At 32.4% G+C, this 17,058-nt stretch overlaps 1 protein-coding gene across 2 annotated transcripts; it reads left to right on the top strand.

The window, feature by feature from the left end:
- Positions 1–10,522: 10,522 nt before the first annotated feature.
- Positions 10,523–16,718, top strand: LOC132036690 (probable LRR receptor-like serine/threonine-protein kinase At3g47570). 2 transcript variants are annotated; one of them, XM_059427065.1, is made up of 4 exons: positions 10,523–10,994; positions 11,072–11,287; positions 14,168–16,081; positions 16,181–16,718. In XM_059427065.1, the coding sequence occupies exons 1-4, from the start codon at positions 10,667–10,669 to the stop codon at positions 16,516–16,518; spliced, it is 2,796 nt and encodes a 931-aa protein (XP_059283048.1). In that variant the 5' UTR covers positions 10,523–10,666; the 3' UTR covers positions 16,519–16,718. The 2 variants fall into 2 exon arrangements, with proteins under 2 accessions (XP_059283048.1, XP_059283051.1); XM_059427068.1 differs by lacking the exon at positions 11,072–11,287.
- The last annotated feature ends 340 nt before the right edge of the window (positions 16,719–17,058 follow it).

Raw genomic sequence — 17,058 nt, 5'->3', positions numbered from 1 at the left:
TAAGCCTAGGCCCAAATTAGCATTAGATGTTAATTTGTAGATATCTTTTAAATTTTTTCTACCTTTGCTTTTTTATTTTTGTAACATCAATCTGATACTTTGAAAAACTTTTAAAATATTAAAGTAAAAAAACATACCTGAAAATAAAATGAAAGTATTTTTCTTAATTTATATATTAGATTTTAAAAAAAAAAATCAAACATTTGAAAGTTCTCATCATTTCCATTTTATTTAATTTTTTTTAGATTAAAATCTTTGATGATCCAAATTTAGTTTTCATATGTTAAATTAATTTCACTTGCTTCTTTGAATTGAATCCATATTGCCTAACTTATTTTTTTTTTACCAAAGATGTTACAGCATTCAATTTATGTCAAAAATATTTGATACACAAATATTGTAGCATGACGAAATCAATAAAGTTAACTTACAAATAAATATAAATAATTAAAAGCCTTGATATTACAAGAATTTTTTGTAGATATTCTTTCAAATTAAATCACAAAAAATTACTGAGAAGTCAATAGAATTAGTTGTTTTGACTTTAAGCTTTCTTTACATTGCAAAGATGCATGTTAAAAAATAACATTTTTTACTTTTTCTTAATTTAATAAACCATTTTATGAAATCTACATTGTAATAGCTTTTTCATGTTAAACGTAAATGTTTTATCCGAAACTATATAAAATATTGATTATCCGATATTTTGCAAAAAATATTTTAATATTTAAAAAAACTTAAAAAAAATATAATTTTTACAATTTTCTACTATTATTACTGTTTGAAAATCAAATTGTATTTTTTTTAACTACATTATTTTTTCAAAAATTTTCAGAATATATAAAAATAATATTTTATTCTTACTCTTTTAATATAGTAAATAAATTTTATGTTAACAGTGTGTGCACGTAAAATTATTAATTAACTACTGTACTTCGGAATTCATTTTTTCGATTGAGACGAAGGGACTGTAATTTACATTTTTGAAGTATTTTACAATGATATAAGTTATTTATATTTATTTTCATAATTTAAAACTTAACCGAAACTTAAGTGAAATCTTCATAAATTACTTGTGTTCACTAGCATGTACAACATAATATTGTAGTGGAAAATTAAAAAGAAATTACTAAATGGACGAATAAAAAATTTAAATAGCAAACGATAAATGGTAAATAACATCAATAAATAATAAATAGTATTATCAGAATAATATTGTAATTCAATCAGTGAGCCTATATTAAGATAGAATTGAATGATATGATAATTCTTTATATGTCTATAATAAATTCTTAAGGAAAAACATAATTTAAAACAAGTTTAATAATATTTCTACATAAAAGATTCAAATATGTATGAGTATGCTTTGTAGGGCCTCTATTACCTTTTCCATAACATCATCTTTTTTAGTGGCATGAAAAAGTCCTTAAAGCTCTCAAAATTTTCCAAACTGTGTGAAGATTCACAAAGCCATTAATTTTTCAATTAGGGGTAAAAAGAGTTTTTTTTTTTTAAAAAATCACGTGAAGACTACAAAAAATGGGTATTGTCTCTTATATATAGTAGTAAAGTAATGAAACGTAGATAATAAAAATAAAAAGTTAATTTGACCTTAAAAATAAATTTGGAACCTAGAAGTAATTAATTGAAAAGTTTGACATTAAATTGAAAACTTTTGTGAGGACTACAAATATCCCTTGGTTTTCCCTTATACACCCTTTTTAGTGGCATGAAAAAGTCCTTAAAGTTCTCAAAATTTTCCAAAATGTGTGAAGATTCACAAAGCCATTAATTTTTCAATTAGGGGTAAAAAGAGTAAACAAAAAAAAAAAATCTCGTGAAGACTACAAAAAATGGGTATTCTCTCTTATATATAGTAGTAAAGTAATGAAAAGTAGATAGCAAAAATAAAAAGTAAATTTGACCTTAAAAATAAATTTGGAATCTAGAAGTAATTAATTGAAAAGTTTGACATTAAATTGGAAACTTTTGTGAAGACTACAAATACCCCTTGGTTTTCCGTTATATATAGTAGTAATATCAAATTTAAAAGGTGAAGGGACTCCAAGAAAAGAGTGTAAGATGTTGGCTAAGTTTTGCTAATTATAAATTGCTCCATGCTATGTGCTGCACGTAGTTATATTTTTAGCTCTTTCTTTATCATTTCGGTGAAATATCAAGGATTGAGGATCGTATTAGATGTTGTCTAATTTAAATCCTCAAAGTTCTATGTACTCTTATGTGTACTGTTCTCACTAATCTTTTCAATTTAATTTGTTACCGTGTTATGCTTGAATCAATTATGTCGATCCTTAAGTTAGATGAGATCTCTCTTTTCTATTAATTCGTTACCGTGATACGCTTGAATTAATAGTAATTTTATCAATTCTCAAGTTAGACGAGGTTTATCTTTTGTTTGATCTTAACAACGGTACTATTCTCAGTGATTTTTTCCCTTTAATTCATTATGTGTTGTTTTTTCAATATTTCAATTATTGTATCTTAAAGCTGTCCCAATATTTTGGATGATATTTTTTTTTTTAAGGATTCATTACAATATTTTCCCGTTCATTTGTAGTCTATGTAAAAGAAAAGCCCATTTTCATTTAAATTTAATTTTGTATCGGTGATGTTAATCAATCGATTGCATTTTAGTTTTTTTTTCTTTTTTTCTTTTTTGGTAATTAGCAAGATTTCATTAATCACCAAATGTGAAGTATTTACAAAACCAAAGCCAGCTTTACAGAACCAGCTTTCTCCTACATATACTGCTACCTCCCTACTCTGTCTAACAAAGCAATTTAAAAGCTGCACATATTGCGGACACAAGCCACACTCCTAGCAATGTCATTTGCAGATGATTCATTCTTCTCAAAGACTAGTGTTTCTTTCTTTCCATATAGCATGAGTAAATTCAGTATACATCATTTTGAGGATTCTGCCCTTGGCCTTCAATAATATCCACTGGTGCATAGTATCCCAGGTGTGTGTTGCCACACTTAAAATATTCAACCATTGCAACAGTCTCAGCCAAACAGTCCATACAAAGGACATTCTGCAAACACATGATTTCTAGTTTCAGGAGCCTATTTGCATAATGAACATACTGGATCCATCACCAGTCGCCATTTCAACAATCTATCTGTTGTGAGTAGTCGACCTTGCTGTTGCAACCATAAAGTGAAAATGGCCTTTGGCCTTGCCAGATTTTGAAATATGAGACTCCTCCACGCCACTTTAGGGTGATCACCAAGTAGTTTAAGATAGACTTGCTTGATTATACTTCTCTTACCACCAATAGACATATGAAAGAGGTGTAGAAGAGCTTTTGCACCAAGTATCTTCCTCACCATCCAGCTTGCCTATTGTGGCACCTTCAATTACTCTATGGTCTGATCCTTGATATAATAACTATGGATCCATTTGATCCATAGTTTATCCTGTTTAGTGGACAAGTCCCAACACATCTTGAATACTGCAGCTTTGTTCCAGATTTTAAGATTGTACCCCCTGCAGTTTTCGGAAGGCACATCTTATTCCATGAAACCAGAGTTTTCCTAGTAATGGCATTGGTGCCTGACCATATATAACTCCTGCAGTATGATTGAATGGCTTTCATAACCTTTGCCGGGATGACAAACATCTGAGCCCAGTAAGCCTGTACTCCAAAAATCATAGTTTGCACCAATTGAATTCTGCTTGCATACGACAACTTTTTTGCTGACCATGAAGCTATCTTGGCCACTATAGTATCAATCAAGGGTTGCCACTGTAGAATGGACAACTTCTTAGTATCCAGCAGAATACCAAGGTATTTAAAGGGAAGGGCACCTTGATTGTATCCCAGAGCAGTTTGTATCAGGATCCTTTCAACATGGTCTACTCCACCATAATAAATTGCACTTTTAGAAAGGTTTGCCTGAAGACCAGAAGCTGCAGTAAACACAGTAAAATTTTCATGAAGTAAAGAAACTGATGCAAGATCGCCTATAGCAAACAACAGCAAATCATTTGCAAAGCTGAGATGGGTGATGTCTAGCCTTTGCACTTAGGGTGGTATTTGAATTTCTTATTCTTGCTCAGATCCTTCAGGTTTCCATTAGTTTAACAAAGAGAAAAAGGGGACATGGGGTCCGCTTGCCTCAAACCTCTAGCAGCATCAAAAGGTGTGTAAGTTCTCCATTAATCAGTTGTGAATAAGAGACAGTAGAGACACATTCAAGAACCCATCTAACAAATTTATAAGGAAATCCCAACCCTTCCATCACCTGCTCTAGGTATTTCCAATCAACTGTATCATAAGCCTTCTGTATATCTACCTTGATCAAGCACCTAGGTGAGATATTGCTTTTTAGATTTTTAAGATAGTGATAATGTCACATTCAGTGGCGAAGCCACCCTTGGTCATTGCAATTTAGGACATCTCTTTTGTGGATATAGTTACACCATGTAGATGGGTAATGTTTGATATTGCTTTTTAGATTTTTAAGATAGTGATAATGTCACATTCAGTGGCGAAGCCACCCTTGGTCATTGCATTTTAGGACATCTCTTTGTGGATATAGTTACACCATGTAGATGGGTAATGTTTTTTATGTGTTGCACTATATGTTGAATCCCTTGAACTTCTTCGTGTACTATTCTTATTTATATTTTAGCTTTCCTTAGTAAGGTCATACTTGTGATCATAAGGATCTATACACAAATAGGAAGACATGAATAACTATTAATTTTTTTAGTCGGTATACACAAATTATATATTGATTAAAACAACAACAACAACAACAACATGCCCAGTAGTATCCCACAATGTGGGGTTTGGGGAGTGTAGAGTGTACGCAGACCTTACCCCCGCCTTGCAAAGGTAAAGGAGGTTGTTTCCGAAAGACCCTCGGCTCACGAGAGAAAACAAGACAAAAAGTCAGATAGGGACAAGCATATCAAAAACAATATGAAAACGAGGAATAACAAAAGTGAGAAAGTCATGATAGAACAGTCTGGAAAGAAAGGAGCATTAGCTACTATAGATATATAAGATAATCGAAGTACAAGGCCCAACAAATATAAGCAGAAATCAAATGGCAATAAACGAATGAGCAAAAATTATATATATATATATATATATATATATTGCTCACTATCTTTAGTCATATTTCATGTGTTTACCATTCAAATCTAATCATTCTTTTAGATTTTCAATTTAACTGAGCATGTAAATTGAAGCCGATTGATATTAAGCTAATCAAAATATGATTGAAGACCAGCTTTTACAAAATATATATTTTTGTGACTCATTGGATAATGAAATATTCATCTCATCTTAAGCTCTAATTCGGTCTTTTACGACCGCGCGAAGCGCGGACTAATACACTAGTTTACCTTATATATTTCTAATGAATCCAGCTTCAAGAAAACAATAGGCAGCAGATGTCACACTTCAGTGCTTGCAATTAAACTATTCGGAACAATCTTTTACGCAAGACAAATCATTAGAAACAATCTAATGCCTATATTTTTATGAAATTAAAATAACAAGAATACATTAATAATATCTGTAAATTAATTAAATAAGATGATTAACTACATTTCTGTTTTAGCCACAAATCTAGGTTAAAGAACTTGCCTAGTTAATCCTATTGCGATAAGAAATTCTATTTTCTAAGTTCAAGTCAAGAGTCATACATAGTACTCCCTCTGTTTTAATTTATGTGAACTCATTTGACCGGGCACGACATTTAAGAATGAATGAAGACTTTTAAAACTTGTGGTTCAAAATAAGTCTTGAATATTTGTGTGGTTGTAAATCATTTTATAAAGTGAATTTGTTTCCAAATTAGGAAAGAGGTCATTCATTTTGACACGGACTAAAAAGGAAATAGATTCACATAAATTGAACAGAGGTAGTATTTAATTGGTGATCACGTAGCTTCCGCCCAGTGAACACAGCAACTCGCAACACGACTATGTTGTCTTGACCTCCCTCCCCACCCCCACCCCCTTAAAGACTAACATGCCCCTTCGCGCAAAGCCTTTGTCTTGTCCCGCCTCGCAGCCACTTTGCCACATAGCTATCTTTGAATATATATTGATCGATCTCATCTAAATATTTAAAAGATAATATATTAATACAATAACTAGCTAACTCCTTTAAAATCTCTTACAATAATAGCTAGTGTATATAATTTTTAGTAGATATATCACTACTTTTCATCACACAGTTGTTGAGAAAATGAAAGCAAGACTTATTGACATCCAGTTTTGCACAAGTCTTAGGATTGATTAGCGGAATAATTTTGTGCTAATTACGGGTTGCAAGTTGGTCAAGTCCCGGGGGCCCACATAAGTTCAGAGTCAAATGATAACAACCAAAACAAATAAATGTTGTGTACTTTTTATGAATAAAAATTTATAAAAACTTATCTAAAACAAGTAAAAGTTACCGTCGAGGGTTGTGCTAAGATGAATATGATTCCTCCTCCTTTAATTAGAGATTTCGGGTTTACACCTGGATATAAAAAATTCCTGATAGAAAGTGCTTCCCCCTTAAATGGGTCTTATGCGGCACAAAAACTAAATCCCTAATTGTCATGATATTGTAACACATCGTACCTTGGCGTTAAGATGTGTCATAGTAAGTCCAGATGAGTTCGAAGAGACTAAGGTCATTCATGAGGTTATAGATTTAAGACCCTATAAGTTTGACAAAATTTCAAAACCATTATATGTTGCCTTGATATGGTATTTTCCTTTGAGTGAACCATTATTTGTAAAAGTATGATAAATATGATTTTATATAGTTATTAATATTACTACTTTTTAGGTACGCTTTAAACTATATTCGTGATATCGAAAGTTTGTAAATGGGATTTGCTTTATTATAAAGATGTAAACCATTTTCTCATAAGAAAAGAAAGTTATCTTCTTACAATTTTGAGAATTAATAGTACAAAAACTTATTCTCTTGATATTTGGTTGGGAAAATTAGAATTTGATAAAATATATAATTTTGTAGATGTTTAATGAAATATTAGTGTATGTATTAATTTTATAAAATACTCATGATTTAATAATGTTTTAATAGTAGTACCATTTGATAAAAACTTCAATTTGTTTAATTTTTGTTCCATGTGAGCACATGACATTCTCTACTCAATGGATATATGCATGTTTTTATATATTAAAGTATTATGTCTGGAATATGTATAAAAGAATGGATTACTTTTTTTAGCAAAAATGTGTCATCAATGGGACACCTCCACGCCTAACACAAGGCAGGTGGAGGGACACCTATGTAATGGTTAATCTCATCACCTTGTATGCCTATTGTGGACTTCGATTTATGAGTATGAAAAGGTCATTTTAAACCAAAAAAAGAAGAAGAAGAAATACAGAGTCGCCATTGATCGATGTTTTATGTGCTTTTCTTCGAGTTACTTATTGACATTCAGTCTTGCACAAGTCTTAGGATTGATTAGCGGAATAATTTTGTGCTAATTGCGGGTTGCAAGTTGGTCAAGTCCTGGGGGCCCACATAAGTTCAAGAGTCAAATGATAACAACCAAAACAAATAAATGTTGTGTACTTTTTATGAATAAAAATTTATAAAAACATATCTAAAACAAGTAAAAGTTACTGTTAAGGGTTGTGCTGAGATGAATATGATTCCTCCTCCTTTAATTAGAGATTTCAGGTTTATATCTGGATATGAAAAATTCCGGATAGAAAGTGCTTCCCCCTTAGATGGGTCTTATGCGGCACAAAAACTAAATCCTTAGTCGTCATGATCTACTCCCTCCGTCTCATTTTATATGAGGGTATTTGACTTGGCACAAAATTTAACAAAGAAAAAACACTTTTGAAAGTTGTGGTTTAAAACAAGACATTGAGGAATTATGGCTACAAATCATTTCATTTAGGGTAAAATTGGAAAGGGAAAATGGTAGTTTTAGTTCCTGAGTTATATATTGATGTATTGTGATTTTGATCCTTGTATTATTCGACCAAGCACATTTGACCTTCAATTTAATTAAGTATGCTAAATTAATCCTTGAAACAAACTGCCGTCAACATTTCCGTCTAGTTAGGTGTTCTCCAATTGCAATTTTACTTATATGCCTATTGTGGACTTTGATTTATGAGTATGAAAAGGTCATTTTTAATGGAAAAAAGAAGAAGAAGAAATACAGAGTCGCCATTGAATGTTTCATGTGCTTTTCTTCCAGTTACTTTCACAAAAGGGCTAAGAACTAGTTCTTCTAGCTCTCTAACACGCTAATCAGTAATCTACTACAAGTTACTCTTCAAACAAAGATTTAATATGCAAACTAAATTAATGAGAACACTCAGCTATCTTTCTTGGTCTGTATAGTAAAAACTTTGAACATTCTATCTGCTAACATTCAATAAGAGCAATCACATGCCTCCAAGAGAACTGCGAAAAGGAGGAAGTTGAATCAGGGAATAAGGGTAATAAACTTTGTTGGTTCAATCAACAGAATTAAAAATAATTTAGCCAGATTAAAAAAATTTCAACAATGACAGCTGAAAAAACACCAAGCGATTTGATTTCAAGACGGTGACGCTGCGGGAAAAAAAAAGGGGGTTCTTGGAGTTGGCTTGATGATGGATCCAGTAGAGAGATTTATTATAACTATGGTTTGACGTCGAATATGAGCTCCGAACATGGAGGCAAAAGGAACAATTAACAATAGTAACAAAGAGAGCAATAATAATGGATTTGTAGCAATCTGGAAGGTAGAACAGGAATGGTGGAAAAGAAGATCATATAAGAGTTATATTTTTCGTTCTTTTTTTGTTACTCAAATATCTTTCGGTAAGAGAAAAATTAACAATGGCGAGTTAGCCACGAGAAAAATGCAGAACCATGACCAGAGGCGGAGCCAGGATTCGAAATTTGTGGGTTCAAGGTTCTGATTCTTTAAAGTTACTGGGTTCTTAATTAATAATTTATACATATTTGATAAAAATTTTAATACAAATATATGATTTGGACAAAAGCTACTGAATTCGGCCGAACCCACACCCGAAGGGTTGGCTCCGCCCCTGACCATGACAGACGAAAATGTTGACGGCAGTTAGTTTCAAGGATTAAATTAGCACACTTAATTTAATTTAAGGTTAAATGTGCTTGGTCGAATAACACAAGGATTAAAATCACAATATATCAATTATTCGGGGACTAAAACTATCATTTTCCTAATTAGAAATTTAAAGTTGAATTGTTACTAAATATATAAAAGTGCATTCTTTTTTAAACTGGCTATAAAGGATTTATTGTCATACAAATTTTGAGGGAAGGAGAAATAGTCAGTGTCTTAATGGTAATTCAAATTATGAATTTCACTGGTGTAAAACAAAAAAACAAAAATTAAAGAAGATCCTTTCAAATTATGAATTTCATATCTGTCCCTTAAATTTCCTTTGTTGTGATTTTTTTTTTTCTAGCCCATAGCCTTTATTTTCTGTCACCTATACGGATATGAGGAAAATTATTTGTAGTTTACGCAAGAAAACATTTTAAAAATGATAGTCTTTCTTATAAATTCATTGTGATATTGAAATTATGGGTTCACCTTATTATAGCATATTTTCATACATTAATTCAATTCATTCTTATATTTGGTTGTTAAAGTTAGTGGACGACTCCTTTTCGAGTAAAAAACTAGTTGTATTTTTTTTTTTCGGTCTGCCACTTGAACAAATTAAAGTCACTTTTTTTGTTTCTTTGAACTCCAATTTAGTTGTGTTATTAGTCCTGAGATGACATAATCAATTAGGAAAAGATTTTTTCCTGTTTCCTTAAAAGATGTTTGAATGAAAAAATTAGGAGGACCAAAAAGGAGATCTCATTGCTATTTAAAGTCTCAAACCAACATCATTACTAGCCATATCCATAGTCCTACCACTTTATGCAATTATGAAGAAAACATTCACCTTTTTTCTCTTAACACTCTTGTTGCTTCACTATGTTATGGCTAGTTCAACCATGACTCATACCAACATTACCACGGATCAATTAGCTCTTCTCTCTTTTAAATCCCAAATCATTTCGGACCCCTTTCACTTCTTAGATGAAACCTGGTCTCCCGCTATTTCTGTTTGTCGTTGGATTGGAGTGACCTGTGGTTCTCGCCATCAGAGAGTGAAGTCTTTGAATCTTTCTAACATGGCTCTTACGGGCAGAGTTCCACATGATTTTGGAAACCTCACATTTATTGTTTCTCTTGACTTGGGAAGCAACAATTTCCATGGTAATTTGCCTCAAGAAATGGCACGCTTGCATCGGTTTAAGTATCTTGATTTGAGTTTCAACAACTTCAGAGGGGAGGTTCCTTCCTGGTTTGGGTTTCTCTACCAACTTCAAGTTTTAAATCTTCAAAATAATAGTTTTTCTGGTTCCATCCCTTCTTCATTTTCTAATATTTCCACACTTGAGACTTTGAATCTGAAATTCAATTCCGTAGATGGTCAAATCCCAAAAGTGATTGGAAGTCTTATAAGCCTTAGAGAATAAAACTTGAGGGGTAACAAGCTCATAGGCTCTATTCCTCTGTCACTCTCGAATGCCTCAAGGTTGGAGACTTTAGAAATATCTAACAATTCACTTCAAGGAAACATTCCAAAAGAAATCGGCAATCTGCACAACATGAACATGTTGTCCATACAAGATAATCAACTTACGGGTTCTATACCATTGACAATTTTCAATATTTCTAGAATCGAATTCATTGCATTTACAAACAATAGCTTATCAGGAAATCTTCCCAATGATTTATGCAATGGTCTCCCAATACTCAAAGGGCTTTATCTGTCTCTTAACAAGCTTTATGGTCATGTGCCTACAAGCTTGCCAAATTGTTCAGAACTTCAAATGCTGTCTTTATCATATAATGAGTTTGATGGACCAATACATAGTGAAATTGGAAGATTAACTAATCTGCAGCAGTTGACTCTCGGATCTAACCATTTCACTGGTAAGTTTTATCTTATGAATGCTAGTAGTATTGTATCTAATTAATTCCACAAAAAATTTATTATACATGAATTGCAGGGATAATTCCACAAGAAATCGGAAATCTTGTTAATTTGGTGAACTTAGGCATGGAGGGAAACCAAATTACTGGCTCAGTCCCGATCTCCATATACAATATCTCCTCGCTGCAAAATCTTCTACTGTGGGGGAACAATCTCAAGGGATCCTTACCACGGGAGATTGGCAACTTAACCAAGATGCAGATGCTCGCGCTTGGTGCAAATATGTTTACTGGTACGTATTCAGAGTGATAGCAAAAAATACAACTTATACTAAATTGATAAGGTAAGGCCTAGCCCCCCTTGCTTATATTTATGTATCCTTGTTGAGGAATTTTTATTTTACTAGTTTTGATGAACGTGTGTTGCACGCTAATACCATATTAAAATATTTGCATTGAAGAATACATTTGAGCAACTTAAAGTGACTATTGACAAATGATTACATTTCAACAACTTAAAGTGACTATTGACAAATGATTTTATCAAGTAGAAGTAAATGTTTTCTCGGGAATATTTTACGTCCATACCCAACAAACAAGCATCTGAAAGGGAAAAAATTCCCGAGAAGAAAGCTATGCGGATTTTAATTTTTTCTTACTGCTTTGAGAGTGATAGCTTGGCAACAGACCAACTTCTATAGTAATTCAAAGTTCCTTTAAGAGTTGGGTCTTCTAGCTAGAGGGACATGAACATGCATAGATCAATAGAGGCTATTTATTCTTGTTAATACTCCCTCTATTTCATAATAAGTGGTGTTTTTAGCTTATGCATACCCCTTAAGAAATTGCTCATTCCTAGAAAAGTAGGAGTGTTTTTACCAACTTATGCCTAATGCAATTTTACCTCTTTCCTAAAAAAGTTACTTAATGATTCTTAATTATGTAAATAAGTGTAATTTTGAAAAAATAAGGTCAATTTCTTCTTAAAACCCTAAAATTACACCACTTATTTCGAAACAAATTAAAAAGCCTAAAATACCATTTATTTTTTAAACGGAGGGAGTATCTATTTGGGTTCATTGCCAACTGCGTTCTCGGCAATATTTTGAAGGCACTTAATACCATGAGAACAATAGCAGTTAATAACATTCAGGACTACTTATTGTCTTTTAGCATTCAAGATATGGTAAGAAGATGGCTAATGAAACTAAAGCTTTACAACTAAATATAAAATATAATTAAAATTTTATGATATTAATTAGAAGTAGAGGAAGAGACAGTGCAAAAATACTACTAGTCTCTATTAACCCCGACGATGAAAGAAACGGTAACTAAGTTATTAAATGAGGGATAAGTCAAACGTGTTGAATATTAACTTCTAATTCCCATTTTACGTTTTTTTGGTTATTTGTATCAAACTTTTTCTTTTTGTTCTATTTGTAAAATGTGTATTCACATCTTTTTACAAATAAGTTTTTGAATATTAATGCTAGCTCAAAAGGTAAAAAAAAAGTCGTTCAATATTTGATGAACATTTTGGTAATTAAACCTTAAAACTTTTTGGTTCCCACTTTTAGAATAACTAGTATCTTGACAACACTTTGGATACTGTATATTTATAATTCTAAATTCATGCATATATTCTAAAATCATCTGATTGAGATATAAATTAGAGATTTAATTATATAAAAAACTTAACATTATTTTTGAGATTTAATGAAGATGAACAATCGTGCAACTAATGATGAATATAGATTTATCTTTGAGAACAAGTCATGATTGCTTGGAGATGGGTCTTGATTTCTAGAGATTTATCTACATAAAAATATTTCTTTGTAGAACAAATCATATTATATATTTCAATCAAATTCTGTGGAATAGTAACTTTTCCCGCCAACAATCTAACCTTAGGTAGAGATGGAAAAATGAAAACGAGATGAACTGAAGTGGGTTCGCCTAATTCTCAGGTTTAGAACAACTTTTTGTCAAATTGAAATTGTAGAGAAGGAATTGGGGAATTTTGTGGGAAGACAAAAAGTCCCTTATATTTAATGTGCTAGCAATAAATAGTAAGAGTGTTTTGGAGAATTAAAAAATGGGTACATTCCTGACCTACTACGTTCATGTACATGTAGTGTGTGTGTGTATATATATATATATATATAGAGGTATATATATATATATATATATATATATATATATATATATATATATATCTATTGATTTCCTTAAATACCCATAATGTTTTTTGCCAACACATTAAAATAGGGATCTTTTTGTCATTTCATCATAAAACCCCCAAATTCTTTTCCCTCTCCTTTTTGTTTTCTGCCATTTCTTTCCCTCTTCGTTCTTCCATTCTTCTTTTCCAATTCCAACTAACCCAATCTCTAATTTCTTCTTCTCTCAGCAAAACCTATGGCTTAACTCTTCCTCATATGCTCTTCTTGAATGAGGAAGAAAAAATATCTCTCAAATAAAGATTATTCATAAAGCTGAATTAATCTAGGTCTGATCTAAAGCTGAATCAAATTCTTTGTCCAAAAGATTCATTGTCCATTTTTTTCTCTACAACTTGTTCTTCAATCTTAAACCCCCAACATGGGTCAGAATAATCTGCTGAAGCAAATTAGAAAACATATCTACATATGTTGATTTCATCTTCAATCTATAGATAAAGATGAATAATCGGATAAATAGATGCTTATCTTTTAAATTCCTAGGGCTTAAACTTAATTTCTCTCTCACTTGCTCTTTTTCATTAAGGAAAGAAAAAACTTAAACAAACACAGATTATTCATAAACTCTCAATGATGATGGTCTGATTTAGAAAGTAAATTTTAACAAAAGATTAACAATGTCGTTGATTATCCGATGGTCTCATAGGTGAGCTTCTTGAAGAAGATGAGTTGGATTTTTTATTTTTTTTTTGGAAAAAATGACAAAATTGTCCATAAATTTAAAAGGATCTTAAATAAGTTATAGGGGTATTTAAGGAAATTAAAAAATGGGTACATTGCTATCTTACAACCTTCACGTTGTAGGTTAGCAAAATCCTATATATATATATATATATATTATTAATAGAAGACCGCTAGATACACTGTCTAGTGGTATAAATTTGCCAAAAAAAAGAACTAACTAGTATTCATTCATTCATCATGTGTTGCCAGGTGAAATACCCAAAGAGATAAGCAATCTCGTGGAGTTGGAGGAACTTGGTCTTGAACTTAATAGTTTTAGTGGTTCACTTGCAATGGAAATCTTCAACATGTCAAGGCTGATGAGCGTTTCTCTTGCACGCAACAATCTTGTTGGGTCTATACCTCATTCAATCTCCAATTGTTCAAAACTTACTACTATAGAGCTTTCAAACAACAAACTCACGGGCTTGATTCCAAGTGAGCTTGGATATTTGACTCATCTACAGTTCCTAAACTTGGAAATGAACAATTTAACCAGTGATTCATCGTTAAGCTTCTTGACTTCTTTAACAAACTGCAGAGACTTAATATCTCTTGGTCTATCTACGAACCCTCTAAATGGTATGCTTCCGGTCTCTATAGGGAACTTCTCCACTTCTCTTATGAAGTTTTATGCCCGTGCTTGCAAAATCAACGGCCAAATTCCAAATGAAGTTGGGAACTTAAGTAGCTTATTAATCCTTGATATTGCTGAAAACAACTTGCTTGGATCAATCCCCACATCAATTGGCAACTTGAGAAATCTTCAGATCTTGAGCTTGAGCGAAAACACTCTTACAGGATTTATTGGAGATAATATACGTAAATTGCAGAGATTGGGTAACATTTACTTTGGTCAAAATCAAGTTTCAGGATCTCTTCCAAATTGTTTAGGGAACGTTACTTCCCTTAGAGAGATAGATCTGGGTTCCAATAAATTGAGTTCCAATATACCAGCAAGCTTAGGGAATCTTAAGGATCTAGTGGTTCTTGTCTTATCGTCAAACAACTTAGGTGGTTCTTTACCTCCAGAAATTGGAAATTTAAAGGCTGCGACACTGATGGATTTGTCAATGAATCAATTCTCAAATGGAATTCCTAGAGAAATTGGAGGATTACAAAATTTGGAGAAACTTTCTTTGAGACACAACAAGTTGCAAGGATCTATACCTGACTCAATGAGCAACATGATAGGTTTGGAATTTTTAGACGTTTCTCATAACAATATAACGGGAATCATTCCCAAATCCCTGGAGAAACTTCAAAACCTCAAGTATTTCAATGTTTCTATTAACAAATTGTATGGTGAAATACCCTCAGGGGGTCATTTCAAGAACCTCTCGAGTCAATTTTTCATCTACAATGAAGCATTGTGTGGTTCTTCAAGATTTAGTGTCCCGCCATGCCCTACTTCATCAAAGCATAGATCAAATAGGAAAAAATTGCTAGTTTTATTTCTTATGATGGGAATTGCACTTGTATTTGTTCCTATTGCCCTTGTAGCCATATGGATAAGGTATAGAGGAGGTAAAAGAGCACCTCAACAAGCAAATTCATTGTCTACTGCAACAAGAGGAAGAATTTCATACTATGAATTGCTCGAAGCAACTGATGCGCTTAGCGAGAGTAATCTGATTGGTTCTGGGAGTTTTGGCTCTGTCTACAAAGGAATTCTCAGAAGTGGGACTACTATTGCAGTTAAAGTGTTCAATCTGCAACTGGAAGCGTCATTCAAGTGTTTTGATACAGAATGTGAAATTTTGCGCAGCATTCGCCATAGGAATCTAGTAAAAGTCATCACTAGTTGTTCCAATCTTGATTTTAAGGCTTTGGTGCTTGAGTATATGCCTAATGGGAGTCTTGAGAAGTGTCTGTATTCACACAACTACTTCTTAGACATCTTGCAGAGACTAAGCATAATGATAGATGTGGCATGTGCGTTGGAATATCTCCACCATGGGTGCTCATTACCTGTGATTCACTGTGATCTGAAGCCTAGTAATGTCTTGCTAGATGAGGATATGGTTGCCCACCTAAGCGACTTTGGTATTTCAAAACTACTTGGTGAAGATGTGAGTGATTTATACACTAAAACCGTAGCAACATTTGGTTATATTGCACCGGGTATGTCTCTTAATTAGTTTTGCTTTGAACACTGTTTTTGCCATTTTCTTTTCCACCAAGAAATTATGTTATATCTTTAAATTAATTGTTTGACTATAGAGTATGGACTGGATGGATTGGTGTCAACAAAATGTGATGTCTATAGTTACGGGATCATGTTGATGGAAACGTTTACAAGGAGAAAGCCTAATGATGAAATGTTCGAGGGAGATCTTAGCTTGAAGCAATGGGTGAGTAATTCACTTCCAGAGGCAGTAATGGATGTTATAGATGCTAACTTGGTAACACCAAATGATAGTTACTTGAAGTTAGATTGTGTGGCATCGATCATGAAAGTGGCATTAGATTGTTGTGTTGAATCTCCGGCAAGAAGGACAAACATGAAAGATGTTGTAGGGATGCTACAAAAGATCAGGATTCAACTTCTCGCATGTTGAACATGTTCTTGGAAACTCTTATTCCCAATTACTTGTTTTGTTGCAAATGCTTGCTAAATTATTGTATGGATGTGAAGAATGTATTTTTATTTTAGCACTTTTGAAATCCTAATTACAATAAATCTTATTATTTCCTCTTAAAATCAATGTTCTAATTAAATTGGTAGATCACAATCAATAGAGGAAAATAATTCTTTCTATTTCATGCTTTTTGGGTGTCTTCAGAGTTGTGCAACTTCTTCCATTATGTTTTAGCATCTCTAAACATTTTTGTGAGGATGTAAACAGTTAATAAGAGATGGGGCATCTAATATTTATCGATTTCACCGGAAATTTGGTAGGCATTTTGGAGCAACATATATTTTTTTTTTTTTTTTTTTTGTACTTAGAGAGTTCCATCAGCAAATAAATCTAAAACGAGTCTTTGGCAAATACTTCTTTTCTTTCCAAACACTTTAAGAGTAACAGACGTTGAATACTTGAGACTTAGCGGAAACACAAACATTTTGCAGAAATTCATTGAGGCAAAACGTCGAGCAC

This window comes from Lycium ferocissimum, chromosome 11, assembly GCF_029784015.1.
Source record: "Lycium ferocissimum isolate CSIRO_LF1 chromosome 11, AGI_CSIRO_Lferr_CH_V1, whole genome shotgun sequence".
NCBI classification, from domain to species: Eukaryota; Viridiplantae; Streptophyta; class Magnoliopsida; order Solanales; family Solanaceae; genus Lycium; species Lycium ferocissimum.
Note: the sequence above shows the minus strand (reverse complement) of the source record. Positions and strands in the feature narration are given on the sequence as shown.